The 19,890-nt window shown below is 41.5% G+C and overlaps 1 protein-coding gene across 1 annotated transcript; it reads left to right on the top strand.

Moving 5' to 3' along the window:
• The first annotated feature begins 6,712 nt into the window (after window positions 1-6,712).
• Window positions 6,713-19,312, top strand: wnt5a (wingless-type MMTV integration site family, member 5a). The gene is made up of 4 exons (XM_079827870.1): window positions 6,713-8,549; window positions 9,249-9,496; window positions 14,622-14,914; window positions 16,880-19,312. Exons 1-4 carry the CDS (start codon window positions 8,437-8,439, stop codon window positions 17,336-17,338), a joined length of 1,113 nt encoding a protein of 370 aa, XP_079683996.1. The 5' UTR covers window positions 6,713-8,436; the 3' UTR covers window positions 17,339-19,312.
• Window positions 19,313-19,890: the final 578 nt, after the last annotated feature.

Genomic DNA, 19,890 nt, shown 5'->3' on the forward strand with positions numbered 1-19,890 from the left:
TTAAGGTTAATCATGTTGTTAAGATCCAATAATCTATGCTTTTTCAAGATATTACAGTGATGGTGAGAAATGGGTTTTTTATCAATTATTTTTAAACTTTTTTTTGTAAAGATTTTCGATGGTTTTAAGTGTTGTGGGACAAGCCAGTGACCAACTAGTTAAACAATAGTCCATATGAGAAATTATCATAGAGTAAAAGTACGTTTTAGCGGCACTCATGGTTAGATTATTTCGAATATGTTGAAAATTTCGATTATTGAATTTAATTACTTGTGCCAATTTTTTTACATGACTTTTAAATGACAATGTTGGATCCAGGGTAACCCTAAGGTACTTAAATTCAGGAACAAGATCAAGTTCTACTCCATTTATAAAGACATTTGATTGGTTTAGTTCATGATTACATTTTGAGAAGTACATACAGACCGTTTTTGTGGTGTTTAACAAGAGGCATTAATCCTTGAGCCAGCTGTGCACAGACGACAATGCAATTGTGAGATCGTCAGCAGCTTGCTGAAAGTTTTTGGTTGAGTGTAGATGACTGCGTCATCTGCATACATCTGTGAGAAGACATTTAAACAAGCGTTTGGTAGTTTATTAATAAAGAGGGAAAATAAAATCGGCCCAAGGATAGACCCCTGAGGCACACGAACCTCACAAGGATGCATTTTAAGGGAGACTTAAACATAAACAACAGTAAAATTAATGTAGCTCGCAAAGTTAAGGGCAAAAATACTAAAAAAATCCTGTGTTATTTTTTCAGCCCGAACGCTGGTTTGAGCCTTTAGGGTTATTTTTTGTTGTATTTTTTGTGTTACCCAGCTCCTGGGTCAGATGTAACAACCCAACTGTTGAGTTATTTATCACAGGCTTTTTGCATCCTCTTCAGAAGAGAGTATTTATTCGGTAAAACACAGCTTTGTTTACATTTTATTTTATCTATAAAACCATTACTGTGCTGTAAATCATTGAATTTTATGCAAAGCAACATACAGGGACGCAATGTGATTCACCTTAACGTCGCATTGGTCTTTTCGCGTGATGGAAATGCCCTAGATTCCTTGCATAAAATAAATGATTTATTTTATTTGTGAAGAAGATACTAAATCTGAATACATTGGGTGTAGCTCAGAGCTTACTGTTTGTTTATGGGCAGATTATGGACTAATGTTTCATTTAGACTTCTAATGTTTGTTAAATGGGTTAAAATATATATTGTAAAGCCTACACTCTAAAAAATGCTGGGTAAAAACAACCCAAGTTGGGTTGAAATTGGACTAACCCAGCAATTGGGTTGTTTTAAGCAAGCATTTAACCCAACCACTGGGTTAAAACGACCCATTCACTGGGTTAAAGCAACCCAATTGCTAGGTTAAAACAACCCAATTGCTGGGTTAGTCCATTTTCAACCCAACTTGGGTTGTTTTAACCCAGCATTTTCAGAGTGTGTAATACAACAGTATAAAATAAGTCATAGGCTAGCATAAAATATGATCCTCATTGAAAATAAAGGACGTTATCTTGTAAACCAGTGGTTGTGTGGAGTATTTTACAAAAGTTTAGAGGATTTAAGTTAATCTAAAGTAAAATAAACTAGTATTACAGTAAAAATGTATGGATAAAATCAACCCATTGTGCTGGGTTAAAACCTAATTTGCAAGGGTAAAATTAGCCCAACATGTGTTCTTTCCTATATTTATTAGCCCTTGGGCTAAAATCTACCCAAATTTGGTTGTTTTTAACCCAGCGCACAGATTTATATGAGGTGTGTGCCAGATCTAGACATGTTTCTGTAGAGTGAACATGTCTACGACATTTAAGGACTTCTCAGGATTTCCGTCAAAAGACTGTCTATATTGCAAAGTTCACTTCATTTAGTCCTTAATCACACTCTCATCTGAAGAGTGTTTCATTGCTGATATCACCTCTCTGAACTCTGCTAGTTTCAGGTGACTCAAGTCATTTTCACCAACAGCAGTATTTTTCTGCTCTTTAAAAAGCTCTTCAAATGCCAGGCCAGGTGCCCAGTTCTCACACACACACACACACACACACGCACATGCACACGCACACACACACACACATCCATACACACACACACACACACACCACACACACACAAACACTAACTCTCGCACGCACACGCACCCACACACACACACACACACACACACACACACACACACACACTCTCTCACACGCCTCTTGAAAATACAAAATTGAATTCACCAAACAAATTCTAATGATTAGTCAAGTATATCAAACTAAGAATGTTTAATTAGTATGGAAAGAGCTCAAATGTAACAACATGTTGGGCCGCATTTCCCAGAAGCATCGCAAGCCTAAGTTGATCGCACTGGTGCGAATGGTCTCTATTATCTACTTAGGTTTACGATGCTTTTGGGAAATGCACCCCTGCTCTAAACTGTTGACAAAATGTGGTCGTTCAGCCAAGAGCAAGATTGGAAGAGGGCATGGTTTAACATCTTCGGCTTGAACAGTGTTGACTAAATATGAGCAACACTAACTACCAATAACAACACCAGCACTTTTATTCTATTTACTCTAGCATTGTTAGGTCTTTTCTACATTAAATAAACACTCGTGATTTTGATTTGCAGACATTCATATATAACAGAACATTTGTTTTCCTGTTGATCTCTTCCAGTCTGCAGTCCAAAAACCTGCCTCTGCAATGCTAATGTTTGAAAGGGAATGAAGAACTGCTGTTCTAGGAGTCTGTCTGCACCTTCTCTCTCTCAGCCGGGCAAACATCCCTGTGATTTCCAACGGCTATAACCAACATGAAGAAATGTGGACAGACGAGCAGCTTCTATTAAAACATTCCTTGGGGATGGAGTTTGTTCTGAAGGTTGGGAAAGTGTTTGTGCTAATGCTCAACACAGTCCTCTTTTAAATTTCCGTGTTCTGGCTCTTTGCCACTGGGAAATTGCAAGCATGCCATAAAATGTTTTCTTCCCTTCTTTCTTCAACAGGGCTTGTAGCTTATTGTAGTTCATTTTGCATCATCAAGTATTATTTTTCCCAGCGAGGTAATACTAAACAAAAGTGTCTTTCCGCTCTTTCCCCTCACTTGTCTCTCGGGAACATCTGGGCAGTAGCTCCATGGGAACAGACTCACAGATCCTTTATTCCCCTCCATGCACCGCTGGCCTGCTAATAAAAATCAGCCATGGGTACATGGAAAAACGGGTAGATTGTATCATTATGGGGGTTGTTTAAGGTTTGGAAGTTGAGGGTTGAAAATGAAGACACATTTCAATGAAGTTTTCTAGGTGCAGTTCCAACAACAGTCTATTATCGGTTTCTAAATAAGATGAGTGAGTTCAAATGATTAAAAATCATGTGAAGTCTGCTTTTTAGGAAGTCGATTTGGTTTTTGGAATATTCAATGTAAATAATTTAATTGAGTCTTTCATTTAACTGTTTTCATGATTCTTTTATTAACTTTGGTGGTGCTTGCGAGCATCACTATTATTGTGCTAAAGATTTGGTAAGTATTCAGCTTCAACACACACATCCAGCACTTCTGTCCTGTGCCACAGATTATGATTTATCATTTTTATCTATATTTTTGTTTCAAAGATGGTGATGTAGCCTACAGATTTTTTCTTCACTGACTGTTTTTCAGTAAATTGTATTTTACATGTTGTTGTGGCTCCAGAGAAGCATACTTTTACTGTTTCTGCAGTATCTATACTTTGCACAGCACATTTTTTATAGGCCTATGCACAAAATACCTGGATGACTACCTAAAGACTACCTGCTAAAATATGGCATGTACAACAGATTTATTTCCTAAAGTCTGCTTAATATGTCTTTACAGTTTATACCAAATAAATGTAGTAATACATGACAATTTGCATTCTCTCTCTGGCCGTACAATTTGCATGCCCATTGTTCTGGGCAACACCTTTTAATAGCAAAGACGTTTTAATGGCATGATGGGTATGACCATTTTGAAAAATGAGCAAATAGATTGATTTTGTTCACTGTGAAGAGCAGGATGTGATATTTTTAGATGTTACATTTTTATCACAGCACAGTTCATATTTCAATAATTGTCAATCGGTATATAATTTGGCCTACATTGTGCAGCCCTAATGGTTTATAGTGAATTAGGGGCCATGCAAGTACCAAAGGTTGTTAGATTTCTTCTTATTATTATTATTTCACCATGGGAGTCTATGGCAGCCCATAGAACCGCTTGTGGGAATGTTATGAAATTTGGAACACAGTGGTGTTACTGTGAGTGGTGTTACTGTGAGTGGTGTTACTGTCAGTGGTGTTACCGTCATTAGTGTTACCGTCTGTGGTGTTACCGTCAGTGGTGTTACCGTCAGTGGTGTTACTGTGAGTGATGTTACTGTCTGTGGTGTTACTGTCAGTGGTGTTACTGTCAGTGGTGTTACTGTGAGTGGTGTTACTGTCAGTGGAGTTACTGTCTGTGGTGCTACTGTCAGTGGTGTTACTGTGAGTGGTGTTACTGTCTGTGGTGTTACTGTCAGTGGTGTTACTGTCAGTGGAGTTACTGTCTGTGGTGCTACTGTCAGTGGTGTTACTGTGAGTGGTGTTACTGTGAGTGGTGTTACTGTCAGTGGTGTTACTGTCTGTGGTGTTACTGTCAGTGGTGTTACTGTGAGTGGTGTTACTGTGAGTGGGGTTACTGTGAGTGGTGTTAATGTCAGTGGTGTTACTGTCTGTGGTGCTACTGTCAGTGGTGTTACTGTGAGTGGTGTTACTGTGAGTGGTGTTACTGTCTGTGGTGTTACTGTCAGTGGTGTTACTGTCAGTGGTGTTACTGTCTGTGGTGTTACTGTCAGTGGTGTTACTGTCAGTGGTGTTACTGTGAGTGGTGTTACTGTCAGTGGAGTTACTGTCTGTGGTGCTACTGTCAGTGGTGTTACTGTGAGTGGTGTTACTGTGAGTGGTGTTACTGTCTGTGGTGTTACGGTCAGTGGTGTTACTGTCTGTGGTGTTACGGTCAGTGGTATCCCTGTCAGTGGTGTTACTGTCTGTGGTGTTACAGTCAGTGGTGTTACTGTCAGTGGTGTTACTGTCTGTGGTGTTACTGTCAGTGGTGTTACTGTCAGTGGTGTTACTGTCTGTGGTGTTACTGTCAGTGGTGTTACTGTCAGTGGTGTTACTGTGAGTGGTGTTACTGTCAGTGGAGTTACTGTCTGTGGTGCTACTGTCAGTGGTGTTACTGTGAGTGGTGTTACTGTGAGTGGTGTTACTGTCTGTGGTGTTACGGTCAGTGGTGTTACTGTCTGTGGTGTTACGGTCAGTGGTATCCCTGTCAGTGGTGTTACTGTCTGTGGTGTTACAGTCAGTGGTATCCCTGTCAGTGGTGTTACCGTCGTCTATGGTGCTACTGTCAGTGGTTTTACCGTCTGTGGTGTTACCGTTGTCTGTGGTGCTACCGTCTGTGGTGTTACTGTCAGTGGTGTTACTGTCAGTGGTGTTACCGTCGTCTGTGGTGTTACCGTCTTACTGTCAGTGGTTTTACCGTCTGTGGTGTTACCGTCGTCTGTGGTGTTACTGTCAGTGGTTTTACCGTCTGTGGTGTTACCGTCGTCTGTGGTGTTACCGTCTGTGTTGTCCCTGTCAGTGGTGTTACCGTCGTCTGTGGTGTTACTGTCAGTGGTTTTACCGTCTGTGGTGTTACCGTCGTCTGTGGTGTTACCGTCTGTGGTGTCCCTGTCAGTGGTGTTACCGTCTTCTGTGGTGTCCCTGTCAGTGGTGTTACCATCGTCTGTGGTGTCCCTGTCAGTGGTGTTACCGTCTGTGGTGTCCCTGTCAGTGGTGTTACCGTCGTCTGTGGTGTCCCTGTCAGTGGTGTTACCATCGTCTGTGGTGTCCCTGTCAGTGGTGTTACCGTCGTCTGTGGTGTTACCGTCTGTGGTGTTACTGTCAGTGGTTTTACCGTCAGTCGTGTTACCGTCGTCTGTGGTGTTACCGTCGTCTGTGGTGTTACCAACTGTGGTGTTACAGTCAGTCGTGTTACCGTCGTCTGTGGTGTTACCGTCGTCTGTGGTGTTACCAACTGTGGTGTTACAGTCAGTGGTGTTCCTGTCTGTGGTTTTACTGTCAGTGGTGTTACCGTCAGTAGCATTAGTGTTGTTACCTTCAGTTATGTTACAATCTGTGGTGTTGTGGTACTCTTGCAAAGCAAACGCTCACCTTTTGAGGTGAAAGTAAAAGAAAAAAAGTTAATGCAAAGAAATATAACTGCACACTCTCTTAAGCCTATTTTATTTGTTACCATGTTTTGGCACAAGTAACCTTTGTCAAGGTATATGTACTGATATATTAGTGTCAAAAATGACTTTCAAAAAGTCATTAAGCTTTCATTTGAATGGATATAGCATATTAAACAAATTTTAAATACATAACAATAGTTATTATCTAAAAATAAAACATGATTTATTATTACTATTATTATTATTATTATTATTATTATTATTATTATTATTATTATTATTATTATTATTATTATTTATTTATTTATTTATACAAATTTTGTGCCTCGTCTGCCACCGCAACTGAAGAATGGCCAAGTTAGTATAATATGAGCAGTCATCAGTCGGTTTGGGCAGGATTAGGATCTGTTCATGTAGGTTTGTGCCTGATAAAGGTTTGTGCTCGAGTGTTTGAGCGCGCGCACAGGCGGAGTTTGAAGTGTGAAGAGGAAAACTCCGCAGAGACTTGTGCAGTTGATCATCACACTCTTCATCATACTCTGAACACAGCACGAAACTGGACATCTACTCTGAGCAACCATTTCCAATGCTTTGACGCAAGGAGCCTGTAATGTTGTTGATTTAGAAGCATCGTATTCATGGAGAATATAAATATTTAGCCTGCTCGAGGGCACCGACAATGAATCGCGAAAAGTGTTTGTCTCCTGGAATAACATTGGCAAAATTACCTGTGTGATTAATGTTATTAATATTCTAATTTTTTAGCATGCGGACATTTGGATTTACTTTTTCCGCCTAAACGTAATTTTTTTTATGGATCTTGGGGAGAAAGATATAAATATCAAGACAAACAAGCAAACAAAACCAACCAACTTCAGCAGCACTGGGAGTATTTATCAGAATCTTTGAGAAACACCGTGGGATTGCATTATTATCATCTTCCCTTGTGTTCATGATAAACCCAGAGACTGAGGATACAACGGGAAGCAAAACGCGTAAATAAACTGAATTTCCATCCTGGACAAAGTGTAAGTGTAAGTAGATAAATCTATCTATCTATCTATCTATCTATCTATCTATCTATCTATCTATCTATCTATCTATCTATCTATCTATCTATCTATCTATCTATCTATCTATCTATCTATCTATCTATCTATCTATCTATCTATCTATCTATCTATCTATCTATCTATCTATCTATCTATCTATCTATCTATCTATCTATCTATCTATCTATCTATCTAGAATTAAGCTTGTCATCTGCGACTAGTTGTTTATGGCTCCATCTTGCGGCTCCAGTTTGTACATGTTAATTTACTAATTAATGTATTTTAAATCTGTATTTTATTTAACGAGATTTTGATTCTAGATTTAATCTCTTGCTCTGTTTGATGGAATAACATATATTATTTGCTTTAGATCCCTTCATTGACTTGGCACATAGCTACTTGGAGTGAATGAGATATACACCTACATCTAAAATTAATATTTACATTTTACATTTGTATTGACAGTTTTAACATTTACATTTAGATTTTACTTTTACATTAAGCTTTTCTCTGACAAAAATATGGAACAAATTGAATTTAAAAAATGTTTTAACGTTGAGGAACTCAGTAACCATTAAAAGTTTAGCTTTTTTACAGTCTTTTAACATTAACATTACGATCAATTGTTCCAGTGTAATATAATGTTCTGTATAAACATTTCCAGCAAAATATAAGAAGATTTAAAATATTATAATGTATAAGATTATGCACATCTATAACAAGTGGGCTTCATTATGGAAAATCATTTTTTTTTAACCTGAAACATACATTCACGCTCTGCTTTTTCAATTGTGCATTTCATATACGTGAAGTAATTCAGTTCATTTGCAATTTAGACTGGTGTGTGTAAACCGCAGGTATCTTCTGGGGTTCATTTTCTTAAACGTCTAAATATCATCTAAATATGAGACAGGTTTGGTAAATTATGCAAACAGAAGATATAGATTATATAGTTCTCGTCTAGAGGAGAACTGTTTTACATGCACACAGTTGGGTTTTTCACTTTCCCGCATAACTGGGATCAAAATCACATGCAGTTATTATCTCTAACTCTGTTTATTTCTCACACATACACATGCTCTTTAAATGTCTCTGGCACACGGAGCCGTGGCCGAGCTTTGTGTGAGATGTAACTCTTGCTCTCGTTTCTTCAGGCCGGAATGATGTTGAAGCTGAAGTTGAAGTGCTCAGTCTCGGACACACGACACGCTGCGGTCGCCATAACCTTCTGTGCCTGCTTTATGCATGTGCTTGTGGAGGCGAACTCGTGGTGGTACGTGCTTGTTTTAACACCTATATTTACTCATAGTCATCAGAGTGTGTTTGGTCATGGCCTTGTTCAGGTCATACTCAGAAGGAAGGGGATACTATGTGAAAACAGGTGACCTCCATGACATTCAGAGTCCCACAAGGCCAGATCTACCCAGCCTGATTGACACAAATCATTTACACAAAGTCAAAACCAAGGTCATTGTATTTAGCAACAATAATAGAATTCTCAAGAATGCATACCTTTACTCCCAAAAAATAAATAAAAAAACTTCCGTCACATTACACACTAGCGCTGTTTTTTTTAAAAGTTGTTTATCAATCATGGCTCATGTTACCCAGCAAGCACATGGAGTGACTGCATCTACATTTGTTCTATTGTTCATTAGAGTTCATTATCAATTTTCCCAATCTGTCTGTGCCTGAATAAGATCTTCAGCTATGGGCACACAAATACTTTCTGGTGGCTTCTATCCCAGACAGCAGCATAGTGTCGGCTCAGATCCAGCCCACATACGCGTGGAATCCAACGACAATATGTTGCTGTCTGGGATGCCATCTTTGCATAACACTAGTCTACACACAACATATTTAACATTACTTTCTATAAACAGTAACAATGTGATGTAATTATTTATTATTTTATTAGTATTAGTGCAATAATAAAATTCATTACTTTCTGAATGCGTGTGGGTGTTTGCAGGTCTCTAGCAATGAATCCCCTCCTGATCCCAGAAGCGTATATCATAGGAGGTCAGCCGCTGTGCAGTCAGCTGGCAGGACTGTCCACAGGTCAGAGGAAGCTTTGCCAGCTGTACCAGGATCACATGCACTTCATCGGAGAGGGCGCAAAGACGGGCATCCGGGAGTGCCAATACCAGTTCCGCCAGCGCCGCTGGAACTGCAGCACAGTGGACAACTCCTCGGTGTTCGGCAGTGTCATGCAGATAGGTACGACTTTAGGTCGCTCTTTCCCATCTCACAACAGTTCACAACGATCACACCAGTTAAGGACACCAAAAAAGCACCTTGAGAGGGCATTATCAAAAGTGGGGTTGTCTTTTTTGTCTTTTCATAATGAACTCAAACAGCCAAAAACTCAAAGTCTCCATCCTATATAGCATGTGAGAGTAGAATAAGTGTGTCCCAAAGTGTGTTGGACTTGAAGACCAATCGGTGTACAATATTAAAGTCCGCTCTCTAATCGCTCTCACTGTGATTTTATGTTGTACATCGATCATTCTTTGCAGCAACGCTTCAAGTCCAACACTCCTATTGTATGCTGAAAAGAGTATGCCGAAAGTCCCTGGATGGTCTACTGTTTCTGGGAGATTTTGGAATTGTGCGTCTGTGCACGGTGGCTAATATTGCCCACAACCTTTGCTCTTTTTGGAGGAGGATTCGCTTCAGAACTAGAACACGAACACGAATTAAAAGAACTACAAACATGAGTGAGTCTGGCGTTTAGGTAGTGATGTCCGGAAAGGGGTTTGAGTTGTTAATAATATCCATGTCTTTAAGGACCTTGCTTTGTGCACTGGTGCGCATTCATGTTGGAACAGGAAGGGGCCATCCCCAAACTGTTTCCATCAAATTACCATTCTTCTAGAAGCACATTTGTGAGGTCAGGCACTGATGTTGGACGAGAAGGCCTGGCTCGTAGTCTCCGCTCTAATTCATCCTAAAGGTGTTCTATTGGGTTGAGGTCAGGACTCTGTGCAGGCCAGTCAAGTTCCTCCGCACTAAACTCACTCATCCATGTCTTTATGGACCTTGCTTTGTGCACTGGTGTGCAGTCATGTTGGAACAGGAAGGGGCCATCCCCAAACTGTTGAAATTGTCCAAAATGTCTTGGTATGCTGAAGCATTAAGAATTCCTTTCACTGGAACCAAAGGGCCAAGCCCAACCCCTGAAAAACAACCCCACACCATAATCCCCCCCTCCACCAAACTTTACACTTGGCACAATGCAGTCAGGCAAGTACCGTTCTCCTGAAAACCGCCAAACCCAGACTCGTCCTTGGGATTGCCAGACAGAGAAGCGTGATTGGTCACTCCAGAGAACACGTCTCCGCTGCTCTAGAGTCCAGTGGCGGCGTGCTTTACCCCACTGCATCCCACTCTTTGCATAGCACTTGGGGATGTAAGGCTTGGATGAGCTGCTCAGCCATGGAAACCCATTCCATGAAGCTCTACACACTGTTCTTGAGCTCATCTGATGGCCACATAAAGTTTGGAGGTCTGTAGCTTTTGACTCAGCACAAAGTTGGCGACTTCTACGCACTGTGCGCCTCAGCATGCGCTGACCCCGCTCTGTGAATTTAGTGTGGCTGAGTTGCTGCTTGAATTCACTGAGCTCCTGAGAGCAACCCATTCTTTCACAAATGTTTGTAGAAGCGTCTGTATGCCTAGTGCTTGATTTTATACACCTGTGGCCATGGAAGTAAATTCAATTATTTGGAGGCATGTCCCAATACTTTTGGCAATATAGTGTATGTTCGGCCATAAACTATTAAATGCTTCATTATGCAAAAAACATGAACAGAGCATAAAAGACCCACGATATATCCATTTCAAGAGCCCTCCATAAACTGTCACTGGCGAATCATCTACTATATAAGGTTAATTTGTGTTTGTGATGTTTATGTTTGTGATGTTTATACAGTCTGGTCTATGCTGTTTGCAGAGAATGTTATTTTGTCTGAATACTCACACTTGGTTTTGAATGGCTGTCAATGGAGAAAGAGCAGCAGAAATACAAAGTTCTGTCATGAAACTCTAGATGGCGCAGGCTGATAGTAGTGTTGGGTTTGAGTCTGAGTGAGTCAAAGTAAATATTACTGTATGTCATCAAGTCAATATCTTAGGCTTGCTTTAACCATGTTTTTTTTATTTCACATCAACTTATTAAAGGTGCAGTAAGTGATTTCTGAGAACCATTGTTGAAAACTGATGATATTTGAAATCAACCCAAACAAACACACCCCTCCATTCATTGCTCCACCCCCAAAATAATTTTTTTTTTTATCATGGCAGAAGCAAAGCAAAATAACGCTTTGTAAAAAATAAAGCAGAGATGACGAACAAACAACAAGGAAGAGCAAAAGATGGGTATATACAAGCAAGAGTTCATTGTTAGCCACCAGCAGCCCGTTTTTAGTACATCATTGTCATGTAAATGTACCCTTAGTTGCCTGATCATAACTCTTCTATTTGTGATATTCCTCTGACCTTTTCTCTTTTGTAATGTCTCTCAGCCATCTCTCTTTCTACAGTCTTTCTTCAAATCTCCCTCTTGTTCTCTCTCCTCCCCCATCATACGTGGACACGCCCCCTACTGCTGATTGGCTCACTCTCTCTCCTCCCCCATCATGCGTGGACACACCCCTTACTGCTGATTCCCTCACTCTCTTTGATTCCCTCACTCTCTCTCCTCCCCCATCATACGTGGACACGCCCCCTACTGCTGATTGCCTCACTCTCTCTCCTCCCCCATCATGCGTGGACACGCCCCCTTCTGCTGATTCCCTCACTCTCTCTGATTCCCTCACTCTCTCTCCTCCCCCATCATGCGTGGACACACCCCCTTCTGCTGATTCCCTCACTCTCTCTGATTCCCTCACTCTCTCTCCTCCCCCATCATGCGTGGACACGCCCCCTTCTGCTGATTCCCTCACTCTCTCTGATTCCCTCACTCTCTCTCCTCCCCCATCATGCGTGGACACGCCCCCTTCTGCTGATTCCCTCACTCTCTCTGATTCCCTCACTCTCTCTGATTCCCTCACTCTCTCTCCTCCCCCATCATGCGTGGACACGCCCCCTTCTGCTGATTCCCTCACTCTCTCTGATTCCCTCACTCTCTCTCCTCCCCCATCATGCGTGGACACGCCCCCTTCTGCTGATTCCCTCACTCTCTCTGATTCCCTCACTCTCTCTCCTCCCCCATCATGCGTGGACACACCCCCTTCTGCTGATTCCCTCACTCTCTCTGATTCCCTCACTCTCTCTCCTCCCCCGTCATGCGTGGACACGCCCCCTTCTGCTGATTCCCTCACTCTCTCTGATTCCCTCACTCTCTCTCCTCCCCCATCATGCGTGGACACGCCCCCTACTGCTGATTGGCTCACTCTCTCTGATTCCCTCACTCTCTCTCCTCCCCCATCATGCGTGGACACGCCCCCTACTGCTGATTGGCTCACTCTCTCTGATTCCCTCACTCTCTCTCCTCCCCCGTCATGCGTGGACACGCCCCCTTCTGCTGATTCCCTCACTCTCTCTGATTCCCTCACTCTCTCTCCTCCCCCATCATGCGTGGACACGCCCCCTACTGCTGATTGGCTCACTCTCTCTGATTCCCTCACTCTCTCTCCTCCCCCATCATGCGTGGACACGCCCCCTACTGCTGATTGGCTCACTCTCTCTGATTCCCTCACTCTCTCTCCTCCCCCATCATGCGTGGACACACCCCCTTCTGCTGATTCCCTCACTCTCTCTCCTCCCCCATCATGCGTGGACACGCCCCCTACTGCTGATTCCCTCACTCTCTCTCCTCCCCCATCATGCGTGGACACGCCCCCTACTGCTGATTCCCTCACTCTCTCTCCTCCCCCATCATGCGTGGACACGCCCCCTACTGCTGATTCCCTCACTCTCTCTCCTCCCCCATCATGCGTGGACACGCCCCCTACTGCTGATTGGCTACAAGTGTGTTGTGCTGCTCAGTCCGATCCACTTTCAATAGTGTTTTTCAGTAATCGCTTACTCAGAATTAAGTACCAAATTCAGTTCTCTTTTTCGTCTAATTGCTCTTGAACAATTTAAAATTGCTTGAACGTTTAAACTGGCAACACATGCAAATTATAGATTTTTGTGACAATACAGTACTGAAAATTTCACTGACAGCACTGAACTCGGTTGCACTTGGAAACATTTTCCTAAAGTGCAAGTCCATTACCAAACACTCAGAGAGTTGTCATGACAGAAATTTATTTATGGAATCTACCAGAAGCGGTTAACTGGACCATGCTAACTAGACCTGCTAAAACCCTAGCCTGCAGCTAGCAATAGTTGCGATGTAGTCGCGATGTGAACTAAAGACTATTCGCTATTTTAAAAGAGTCGCTCTTCGATACGTCCAGCCTGACTACCTGTTGTTTCAACAGGAAAGAAAACTGCACTCAGTTGGGGTCTTTAAAATGATCTCTGAATGCCTGTTGATTAGGTGTGGTTTCTTGTTATTCAATATAAGGATGTGTTCACCAGGTGGCGTACTTGTGCTGCTGCATGAATTCTACAAGCTCTGAGGACATCATTGCACTGATAATGTTTTTCTTACACACCCTCTGTTATCTGAGATTCCTCCTCCTACAAAACTCAGTTCCTGAAAGACCTGCAGAGTTTAGTTCCTACACACATAGGCCTACCTGTAGTTTTCAAAGAAGCCTGAAGGGCTTGATGAGCTGGATCAGTTGTGTTTAATTAGGGTTGAAGCTAATCTCTGCAGGGCTGAGTTTTACATCCCTGTCCTACAGCAACTATCTCAGCATGTCAAGGGCAAAAAGGGTTGAGATGTTTTTTCTGGGGGGGTGTTAAATAATGTCACAAATACTAGTAAATTGACTATGGCAAATCTTAGTAAATCATGCTGTGTCAGTTATTAAAGATTTTCCTGCCATTAATTTAACATGCTGACAGAAAAACTCCTACAAATGCATATGCAATAAGGTCAGCTGTAAAACTGCTTCCACGCTTTTTCATCTCTAAATCCTCACTGCGTGTCTTTAGTAAATCCTGACAGTTTTTAAGGCTAAAGAAGGTTTGCACTGGTTCAGTGTGTGCTACATGTCTTTATAGTTTAAAACAAAAGCATATAATTCCACATTTAATAATTTTTTTAGTTGAAGTTGAATCTTTCTGTTTTTACACTCTTGACACCTGAAGGAAATGATTAGCCTAATGGAATGGACAGATTCTTTCAGATTTGGTCAGTGTTCATAAGATAAATTATTAAAATTCAGTTGTTGCACAGTTGCTGATAAAAGCACAATAAAAGCAAAGCTAACTGTGAATTCCCCAGGGAGCAGAGAGACGGCGTTCACGTATGCTATTAGCGCGGCTGGCGTGGTGAACGCAGTGAGTCGTGCCTGCAGAGAGGGGGAGCTGTCGAGCTGCGGCTGCAGCCGGGCGGCAAGGCCTAAAGACCTGCCGCGAGACTGGCTGTGGGGCGGCTGTGGTGACAACCTCAATTATGGATACCGCTTCAGCAAGGAGTTTGTGGACGCCCGCGAGCGGGAGAAAACCTTCACCAAAGGCTCTAAGGAAAGTGCCAGACTGCTGATGAACCTTCACAACAATGAAGCAGGACGGAGGGTAAGACAGCAAATACAAAACATAGAGTAAAGTTCGTTGGGACAAACTTTGATGTTGGCTTGATAAAGCCGTAAGAAAGTTTTAAATTAACATGAATTAGCTTTTTGTTTTCATGTTTTAGCACATTGCTAACAATAACTAACATGTTGCTAGCATGTTTGAACACATTGATAGCATGATTTAACATGTTGTTAACATGAATTAGCATGTTTTAACACATTGCTAACATAATTTAGCATGTTGTTTGCATGTTTTAACACATTGCTACCAATAACTAACATGTTGCTAGCATGTTTTAACATATTGATAGCATGATTTAACATGTTGCTAACATGAATTAGCATGTTTTAACACATTGCTAACATAATTTAGCATGTTGTTTGCATGTTTTAACACATTGCTACCAATAAATAACATGTTGCTTGCATATTTTAACACATTGCTAACATGATTTAGCATGTTACTTACATGGTTGGGGAGTAACGAAATACATGTAACTTGGTTACGTATTTAAAATACAAAATTTGAGTAACTGTATTTCATTACAGTTACATTTTAAATGGGTGGTAATTAAATTAGTTACATCCGAAAAGTATTTCAGATTGAGTTTTGATGCCATTTATTTCATTTAAACATTAATGTAAACTATAATGGGCAATTATTGTAATGATGTGAATTGTTCATTTTTCTTATTTTGTTTAAAGATCATATTCTTTTAATTTAGTACTCCCCTTCAGAAGCGAATAACTACATGTTTCCCAGAAGACAAAATAAGTGCAATTTACACTGTTCATCCAATTCAAAAGGTTTACACACCCCAGATTTTTATGAGCATCGATACACACCGATCAGGCATAACTTTATGACCACTGACAGATGAAGTGAATAACACTGATGATCTCTTCATCACTGCACCTGTTAGTGGGTGGGATATATTAGGCAGCAAGTGAACAATTTGACCTCAAAGTTGATGTTTTAGAAGGAGGAAAAATGGGCAAGGATTTGAGCGAGTTTGACATGGGCCAAATTGTGATGGCTAGATGACTGGGTCAGAGCATCTCCAAAACCACAGCTCTTGTGGGGTGTTCCTGGACTGCAGTGGTCAGTGTCTATCAAAAGTGCTCCAAGGAAGGAACAGTGGTGAACCGGTGACAGGGTCATGGGCGGCCAAGGCTCATTGATGCACGTGGGGAGCCGAAGGCTGGCCCGTGTGGTCCGATCAAACAGAAGAAGTACTGTAACTCAAACTGCTCAAGAAGTTAATGCTGGTTCTGATAGAAAGGTGTCAGAATACACAGTGTATCGCAGTATGGGGCTGCATAGCCGCAGACCAGTCAGGGTGCCCATGCTGACCCCTGTCCACCGCCGAAAGTACCAACAGTGGCACGTGAGCATCAGAATGGGACCACGTAGCAATGGAAAAAGGTGGCCTGGTCTGATGAATCATGTTTTCTTTTACATCACGTGGATGGCCGGGTACGTGACGTGTGCATGGCATACCTAGGGAACACATGGCACCAGGATGCACTATGGGAAGAAGGTAAGCCGGCAGAGGCAGTGTGATGCTTTGGGCAATGTTCTGCTGGGAAACCTTGGGTCCTGCCATTCATGTGGATGTTATTTTGACAAGTACCACCTACCTAAGCATTGTTGCAGGCCATGTACACCCTTTCATGGAAACGGTATTCCCTGGTGGCTGTGGGTCTTTCAGCAGATAATGCGCCCTGCCACAAAGTAAAATGGTTTAAGAATGGTTTGAGGAGCACAACGAGTTTGAGGCGTTGACTTGGCCACCAAATTCCCCAGATCTCAATTCAATCGAGCATCTGTGGGATGGGCTGAACAAACCAAAAGTCAGATCCATGGAGGCGTGTGACTGTGTGTAGATACAAGCAGACTGATAACTCTTTAATTAAACTCTTAATCGTGATTCTTTCTGTCTAATAAACTCTTTCTCTGTCCCAGATGGCTTCCGATCTCGCCCATGTGTCCTGTAAGTGTCACGGCGTGTCCGGCTCCTGCAGCCTCAAAACCTGCTGGCTGCAACTCGCGGATTTCCGCAAGGTGGGCGACGCTCTGAAGGAGAAATACGACAGCGCCGCTGCCATGAAGATGAACAGCCGTGGAAAGCTCGTTCAAGTGCACTCCAAATTTAATTCTCCTACTAGCAACGACCTGGTGTACATAGACCCCAGTCCGGATTACTGCATTGGGAACAAGACGACTGGCTCTCTAGGAACGCAAGGTCGCCTCTGCAACAAGACGTCTGAAGGCATGGCCGGCTGTGCACTCATGTGCTGCGGTCGAGGTTACGATCAGTTCAAGGTACAGCTGGTCGAGCGCTGCCACTGCAAGTTCCACTGGTGCTGCTACGTCAGATGCAAGAGCTGCTCGCGCACTGTTGACCAGTTTGTGTGCAAGTAGTGCCACGCAGCGAGTGATGAGAAGGAAAAACTAAAGAAATTATATTTATAGAGCTGAAACCATTATGAAAAAGACTGATTGTTTTCTTGCTATCAATTTCAAAGTACTTTGTACAAGACATCAAAAAGAAACTGCAAATATCAATATATATTTATTTTCTCAGATGTTTCTTTTCTCATTTTTTCTCATCAGAGGATTTTAACTGAAAGTAGTCTGGGCACGATCCAGACTTTATCCATTGATTTAGGAGCTTCACATGAGGAGCCATAACTGTTTATCTAGTAAAATAATTACACTTCCTTAACTCTTTCCCTGCCAGTGATTTGTTAGGTAGACACATTAGGTAGTTTTGATTTATATGTGGTTTAATGTTTGATGATCGCGTGATATTTTACATTTTACAATGCTTCTATCGCTTGTTTCTGCGTTGTCTTCGCCTGTGTTTCGATGCAGAGATTCTGTACTCTTTCAGAAGATGTGAAAAAGCAAAGACTTTATATATAGGAAGACGGTGCACTCTATGAATGGGAGAAAGTGCAACGCCCAATATGGCTAATAAGCCCTGCCTTCCAAATGAAAGAGCCAATCGTTGATTAGCACAACTGCAGCTGCCATTAGAAGCTCCAGTTGCTATAGAAACAGGCAGTGTTGTGAAACACTGGACATTAGCTTCGTCCAGGCTGAAAAATGTAGTTTTTTTTGTCATGATTCGAGCATTTAGAAACAAAATTTATCAGGCAGTTGTTGTCAGATTTAACTGGTGATTTAAAATATGAAATTTAATCGTAAGCTTGGCGAACAGTTTTGAGAATTTGATGTTTCCCCATTCAAAGAGATAGGAACTGAACTTGCACGCCCGAGAGGCGTTTCTAAGATGGCCGCCAAGTTACATGACTTGTCTTAAAGGGACTTTGGTAATAGCACCCCCTACCATATAACCGTGAAAACAGGGATCACTGGAAAATTCCGTCAATGGCAGGGAAAGAGTTAAAGCCAGATCGAGATGTATTTGAGAAGCTGATAATATACTGTTTTCAGAGAACGTCTTAAATGATCAATAAGGCTGGAAAAACAAACTTGTTTGTAATATCACTCGATTAAATGTATACTTAAGGCAAGATACAGACAAAATCACTGTTTATTTAAGCAATGGTAAATTTTTTGATTTTGGCCTTCTTGAATCCATGTATCATGATTGGTCAACCAAAGATCAAACCATGCCATCATCAGTTTCACTCAACAGAACAATAGTCCTTGCTGCTATAGTTGTACGGATTCTTAAAGCATTTATTACAACTACATTTCATCTCTTTATCATTAAACAACCAGAATAAAGAATGGCTCGACACAAATCGTATTGCGACTAGACAGGGCTTCCTTCTGTGTCTACATGTTCACTATGGATAACTTAACAAAAAAGTGCCATTTTCTAATTTTTTTTACTCTTAATATTCAATAAAAACATTAATGAACGAATGATACACTGATTTACTTGGCTTTTTATAACGTTGTTTCATGTAGTTGAAACTGTATAGTAGGCACTACATTTGGTTTGAACCTTACTTTGCGACCACTAAAAAACTATACTCAGTATGAATGTGTTTAGTATGAATGTAATCTGGACGTACTATATCCGCCATGTTGTCATTGTCATGCGACCTACAAGTGCCTGTTGCGTCGTTTCACTGTCATTCACAAATCCTCTCGTGTGGCCTCATGGGATAGTAAAGTGTCAGATGTTCACTTCAGAATCTCACTAGAAGTACTAGGTCAACTGTGTACTTTATGGTTCACATCCTGTTTTTCACCTACTATATAGTATGGAAGTAGGCATATTTGGACACTGGGCAGGACAAGTTTTAAGAAGTGTTTCACTAATTTACTGGATAACAAAACATAAAAAACTGAACTAATTGTATACACTGTGGTCATCTACAACAATGTTTTCTACAGTAAATAAAGTCATTAAAAGAGTAAAGTATGTTTGTCTCATCCGGAATCTGGATTCGATTCCAACTAGCAGCACCCTTTTTTTTGTTGTCAGTGTATTTTTAACTAAATTCCATGAGAAGCATCAGTTCATCCACTCCAACTCTACCTTCAGGTCTAGTTATTACAAAATTCTTGTAAGCTACGAAGTTATAAAGTTACTTGAAATAATCTGCTTTCAAGGTACTCAAGGCACGAGCCCTCCATGATGATACTTGGGGCTTTTATTTATCTGCCTTTCAAAATGAACCCATTACACCTATTTTTACAGACAAAGACAATGTCATAATTTGATGTCATTTGGCCCATATTGAATAATGAGACAAATGGTTCCTATTCAGTCGGTCACTCTCAACACCACGTCGCATTACCGACAAATAGGAATCTCGCTAGAGAAGCCAATCTACTTTGAGTGTAACTAAACGAGCCAATGCACATTGGCATGCAATGATTGCACCAGCTGCTCTGCCGCGCAGGTACCTAATGAGTGGCATTTTGCTGTTGTGTCCACAGATGCCTCCGCCACGGGCTGGGGGGCCGGGGGAGCTGGCCCGGGGCCTTTG

This window comes from Gobio gobio (assembly GCF_949357685.1).
Source record: "Gobio gobio genome assembly, chromosome: 10".
Classification (NCBI taxonomy): Eukaryota; Metazoa; Chordata; class Actinopteri; order Cypriniformes; family Gobionidae; genus Gobio; species Gobio gobio.

Coding starts and splice junctions, on each gene's coding strand:
- wnt5a (XM_079827870.1), top strand. CDS start 8,437: ATGATGTTGAAGCTGAAGTTGAAGTGCTCAGTCTCGGACACACGACAC. Junction 9,497..14,621: donor CGGCAGTGTCATGCAGATAG/GTACGACTTTAG, acceptor TGAATTCCCCAG/GGAGCAGAGAGACGGCGTTC. Junction 14,915..16,879: donor ACAATGAAGCAGGACGGAGG/GTAAGACAGCAA, acceptor TCTCTGTCCCAG/ATGGCTTCCGATCTCGCCCA.